The sequence below is a fragment of the Crocuta crocuta genome, unplaced genomic scaffold (genome assembly GCF_008692635.1).
Source record: "Crocuta crocuta isolate KB4526 unplaced genomic scaffold, BGI_CrCroc_1.0 scaffold25, whole genome shotgun sequence".
Lineage (NCBI taxonomy): Eukaryota > Metazoa > Chordata > Mammalia > Carnivora > Hyaenidae > Crocuta > Crocuta crocuta.
In genome coordinates, this window is record NW_027532015.1 from 20,775,865 (window position 1) to 20,781,864 (window position 6,000).

Genomic DNA, 6,000 nt, shown 5'->3' on the forward strand with positions numbered 1-6,000 from the left:
TTGTTCCCAGTGTACTAATACCTCTATAATAAAGTAGGTGGACATGTTGTATGTGTATATGTGGGCCCATGAAACTCACAAACGAACACAAAACCTTCTAACATATTTTGTTTGCTTATTTAAATGTTTATTTTTGAGAGACAGAGAGCATGCACGAGCACACCAGGGGAAAGGCAGGGGTGGGGTGGGGGACAGAAGATCAGAAACGGGCTCTGGGCAGAGCAGAGAGCCTGACGTGGGGCTTGAACTCATGAACTCTGAGATCGTGGTCTGAGCTGAAGTCAGATGCTTAATCGATTGAGCCAGCCAGGCAGCCCAGCCTTCTAACCTATTTAGTTCTGAAATTCCAAAAGCTCTACTGACGAAATAATGTTTTCATTAGAGAAGATGTGGAAAAATAAAGTGCAAAGAACAACACAAAGGTCACTTATACAAGTACTTTTGAGCTAGGCACTGTTGAACTTAACTTTCCCTCCATTTTTTTTCCCCTACAGGCACATTCCTAGACATCTCTCTTAAAGCAACAGTTTGTATCATTAATACATGATTGTTCTCCCGGTTAAATTTTAACCAAGGTGTATAATGCAGACTACTTCACTCTGTATTCTTGCTGGAGAAAACCACAGACACTATAAATACTGGGTTCTTAGCTATCTGATGCATCATTTCCTGTCTTACTTCCTCTGGGCCACTGGCAGTCCTGCTGCTGGCCTGCGTCTTCGCCACTCGTGACCTCTGAGCCGTCCCTGACATCTCTCTCTCCAGGCCTGCATACGGAGCCCGTTAGGGGGCTTTGTTATTTTTTCCCCTCAAATTTCTCAAACTGGTACTTTATCTTTCAGCTGCTCCAATCCCAATCTGTACTTCAACTGCCTCAGGCTGTCAGTGTCTGTTTCTTGGCCTCTGGCTTTTTCACTTCTCATTCCACACTTTCAAGAGGCAGTTTCTTGGGGCGCCTGGGTGGCTCAGTCGTTTGAGTGTCCGACTTTGGCTCGGGTCATGAGCTCACTGTTAGTGGGTTCAGGCCCTGCGTCGGGCTCTGCTCTGACAGCACAGAGCTTTCTTGGGATTCTCTCTCTACCTCCCCCTCCGCCCCTCCCCCACTTAGGGGCACGTGTGCTTGCGCTCTCTCTCAAAAATATTTTTAAAAAATCATTTTCTCCCCAGCGTTTCCTCAGCCTCCCATTCTGAGCAACCCTCTCCCACGGTTCCCGTGCAGGTCTCCCTGCATCCCGTTTAAGATTCTTGCTGGTGTCCTCCTTCACCTCATGCGCTGCGGACAGAGGTACGCCCTGGTTCCGTGTTCGCGGGTTGTGAAAGGCGAACTGGGCTGGCCCCAGTGAAGATGGCGAAGCAGGGAAAGTTTGTCATCCACAGCCTCTGTTCTTCGTTACTTTTGACCCCTCGAGGTTCTTCTTTCTTCCTGTTTGTTATGTGGTATCTTTCTTGCTCTATGATTCACACTTCTTCTTTTTTTAAAGTTTGTTTATTTTGAGAGAGAGAGAAGGAAAGGGAGAGAGATAGAGAGACAGAGAGAGAGAACAAGCAGGGGAGGGGCAGAGAGAGAGGGAGAAAGAATCCCAAGTGGGAGCTGCACTGTCAGCATGGAGCCTAACATGGAGCTTGATCTCATGAGCTGTGAAGTCGACCTGAGCTGAAACCAAGTGTTGGGCACTTAACCACTCAGTCCCGCAGGCGTCCCTCAGTGATTCATACTTTCAATCAGATCTGGAAGGCTCTGATATTTGACTTATACTTAAATGAATTGCAGTCCCATTCTTTTATGTGATCAAGTGTCTGCTGAAGTGAAGCTAGTGCAAATAGATATATAGCTTTTCATTGTAAAAAAATGTTGTTAATTAGCAAAGAAAAAGTTTGCAACTCTTCATTGATTCCTTCTACCGCAAAGTAATTTTATTTTCTGGAGTATGCAAGTCTGGGAATGACTACTTTATTTTTTTATTTATTTTTATTTTTTTAAATATTTTTTTAAAATTTATTTCTAGGAGAGAGAGAGACAGCGTGAGCAGGGGAGGGGCAGAGAGAGAGGNTCGGACGCTTAACCGACTAAGCCACCCAGGCGCCCCTGGGAATGACTACTTTAAACCATAGAAGTAAAAAAGGAAAGGAGAAACAGGCAGGAGAGAGAGAGAAATAGAACAGCCAATAGGAAATAATGATGTTATCAAGCTATGTCCCTTGATAAAAGTGGGATATAATGAGTGTTTTTCTTTGATAAAAATGCATTATGTGAGTTTTTAAAAAAACCACATTCTCTTTTGTGTTTTACTGTGTAGTCCCTTGTTTATTCTGAGCTCCACGTATGCATTTCTTGTATCTGTCAAGCATATTAACCATGACAGCATCGAATACATTGTTTTCTTTACTTATCCCTGAATCTCCACATCTCATTAATATGTGGCATGCTTTGTACAATCAATAAATGATTGCTGATTATATGACAGTGTTTTGGGGCATAATCATCTTTCTTTGTATCTCTAGAGTGTTAGTTTAATGTGTAACCAAATGTGGAAGAATTTCTCTCTCCAACACCTATGTCAGCAATCTTTGTCGCTACACCTGTCCACGGATAATGGCGCCCGGTTGTCCGTGAGACTTCGTGTGCACCCTGTGCTGGTGCAGGTGGGGTTGATTTCTCTTGTGCTGTTGCTTGGCTCTAAGGCTTCATCCTTTGCCTTGTGCACTGGGCCAGAAAGGGAAATAGCCCCAAGGCCGTATGGAAATGAGATGAGGGTCCTTCAGCGGTCGAATCAGTATTCAGGCTTGACAAAGAGCGATGGTACAGGTTGTTTTATATCCCAAAGCTGGAGTCATCTCTTTGGTGACCCCGGCATTGGTGACCCCGGCATGCCTTCATGTCTACACCGGCATTGTCCTTGCCTTGGTTCCACCAAAACCTGGGGAGAAGTGGGGAGGGAAAGAAGGACTTTTGTTGAGAAAGTATGATGGGGACCGATGCATGTCTGTTTTCATACCATCTCCAGTGACCCTTCCTCTTAAAAATTCTATGATTCTGTAATTACGGTGTGTACGGTTGGCACAATTGTTGCATTTGAAATTAAGTTACAATGAGTTCTATAAGAGAATACAGGTTGTTCACTGCCGTGGAAAGGTATTACATGATGAGATAGTGGAGGGGAAACAATGCACATATATTCGCTGTCTGCAACAGCTGCTACCTGAGGCAAGCCGACGAATGAGGACAAGGGGCGATTACGTAACCCATGAGCTCGTTCGCCATACTCTTGGAAAACAAAGTGAAATCTAATGTTTCATGTCACTGGACTGTCTCATAGTGCTTGCCCTACCTACATCAGATAACCTTTGAGTAATGTATTGGTTTTAGTTTATTATTCATTTTGCATTTGCTTTCATGTTGCTATATTCTAAGCCAGTGCAACTGTGAAATGTTATTCTGTTTATGAAGCCAAAAATGTTAGTAGTTTAAGGAAGCTGGAAATATATTTATAATGACATCATAACATCTGAGGTTTTTTTTTTTTTTTTTTGCTTGAAAGGCTAAGAATTGAATTTACATACTGGTGCAGGTCTGGAGAGGGAAGAAAGTAGAAGGAGCTTGTATACAGGTGATCATTGACTCAGGTTGAATATTTTATACTGGAATGTTCTCATTTTTAGGGGACAACCTTGTATATTAACAATATTAAGGAATACTTCTGAGTAAGAATTTTAGCTAAGGATCGTTGGCTTAGCAGATTCTAGAAGAGCATCATTTCTCCATATCTGGGTTACAAGATAATGAGGCAAAGCAGGATTAAAAGGTCTGTGTTATGGTTCTATTCAAATAGTTTGGTCAGGAAACCAAAGAATTGGCCCAGCCTCCAGTATTGTTAACTGCTGAAGTACCAAAGGCGTAGTGGCTCCTCAGTGATTTGACTGGAAGCCTTAATTTTTTTTTTTTTTTTTTACTGGAAGTCAAGATTTCTCTCTACCGCTCGTATTGTCCATATGATTTACCTTAGACTTTTTTCTTTTTCTTGTTAAAGTAATCTCTACTCCCAGCATGGGGCTCAAACTCATGACCCTGAGATCAAGAGTTGCATGCTGTACCAGCTGAGCTGGCCGGGCACCCCCAGCCTTAGACTTCTTAAGCATCTGTACCCAAGAGATTTGTAATTCTAGAAAAGTGACTGTAACTGGAATGCCTCCGGTGTGAATGCCATGTCACTATTCCAATTCTAGAGACTGGAAAAGTTCTAGGTGCAGAATTTCTCCAGAACAGGTTTGCCCATGGTCCTAGGTACTCTGGAGAACCAGCCCTGTGTTGGGCAGCCTCGCTGAACTTTTTTGGGCTCTTTCTCCCCATAATTAATATAGTCAAAAACCAGCCAGAGTCCTGAAATGGGTTTTAGGAGCTGTTTTGCAAAGATATTTGAGGTTTTGACTATATAGAAGCAGGTACACTCTTCAAATGTATTTGGAGCAGAACACTGTAAATGCTCTGGGTTAGTCAAGTTGGCGTTTCCCGCCATTATCCATTTTCCCTCTTAGTCTTTCTGCGTGGCTGTGGTAGTCTGACAATGGCTGCTAAAGATTTAAGATCCTAATTCTCAGAATCTGTGAATGTTACCTTATTTGGAAACAAGGGTCTTTGGAGATGCAATTAATTTAAGGGTTTTGAGATGGAAGATTACCCTGGATTAGCCAGTTGGGCCCCAGATGCAATCACAATTATCCTTATGAAAGACTGAGGGAGACTTCGTGGTCACACAGAGAAGGTGTGTGACAATGGAGGCAGAAAGTGAAGTCAGGCCTCGTGAGCCAAGAGCGAGGGAATTCTGGTACCAACAGAGGCAAGGAGTGGCTCCCCCTAGAGCGTCTGGATACCAGTGATTCTGAGTTGGCCTGTTCTCTAGAATTAGGAGAGCATACATTTTAGGCCACCAAGTTTGTGGAAATTTGCAGCTACCTGGAACTAATACAGTAGGGAAAAGAAATAAAAATGAAATGGAAAGCCACTTGGTCAGGAGGACTGTCTACCATTCAATTTGGTTTTCCAGAAGAATCTCCTTTTGTTTACTTGTGTATATTCTACACTCTTAATGCAAGCCTGGTCTAATTTATTTTAATCCTGATCATCATATTAACTTTTCAAAAGCAACACTCCAATTGGGTGCGTCTCACATTCTTGTCATTCTTGTCTGTATTCCCAGGGTGACTATATATTTAGGATCCTGTTGGGCTTGTTCATAATTGGATCTGCATTGCTTGGTGCATAGTAGGTTCTTAGTAAGCATATTTTAAATGAGTACATGCTTACTAATGACTATCTCCCTCATCAGGGCTCCAGTCTGCTTTTCCAGCTATATTTCTCACTATTCCTTGTTATATTCTTGCCAGGAAAAAAATCAAGTTGGTGAAATATAAATAATGAATAATAACTAGAGTTTCCCCTATGAATAATAACAGTCCAGATGACAGATGGCAATGGAATAGACTGATTGTATAGTATTAATTGGAACATTTTGTTACATCTTTAGAAGGAAGAGGCAAATTAGGACAAATCAAATCTATATTAAAGATTTATTTAAAAATGTACTTTAAGGTGTGTTTTTAGGATTAGTATAGATAAAATCCAAATGTATTCTGTGCCTGCAGCATTCTACAGAAGCAGTTGATACTCATGTCAGTGAGTTTCTCCCAAAGATAGGATGGGTTTGAACGAAAACTTTTTAAAACATTTTAAAATAAGCACTGAAACAAAAGGAGTGCATATTAAAATGATTGTGGTAAGTTGAAATTAAGAATTCACTTGGTGGGTTGCTGGGGTGGCTCAGTCAGTTGAGCCAGATCATGATTCAGCTCAGATCATGATCTCATGGTTGTGAGATTGAGCCCCAGGCTGGACTCAGCACTGGGCATGGAGCCTGCTTAAAAATTCACTCTCTCTCTCTCTCTCTCTCTCTCTCTCTCTCTCTCTCTCTTTATCACTCTCACTCTCTCGCTCTCTCTCTCTCC

The 6,000-nt window shown here is 42.1% G+C and overlaps 1 protein-coding gene across 4 annotated transcripts in view; it reads left to right on the forward strand.

The window, feature by feature from the left end:
* The window catches only part of ARHGAP18 (Rho GTPase activating protein 18), a 195,174-nt gene that overhangs the window by 92,369 nt on the left and 96,805 nt on the right, over positions 1–6,000 (forward strand). The window contains exon 1 of one of the 4 annotated variants that reach the window (XM_077776180.1): positions 1,254–1,285. The exons of the other annotated variants lie outside the window; for them this stretch is intronic. Within the exon in view, the coding sequence (XP_077632306.1) occupies positions 1,269–1,285 (17 nt within the window). The 5' untranslated portion in view covers positions 1,254–1,268. Of the gene's footprint in view, positions 1–1,253; positions 1,286–6,000 lie in introns of those variants that run through there. 4 annotated transcript variants of the gene reach the window in all.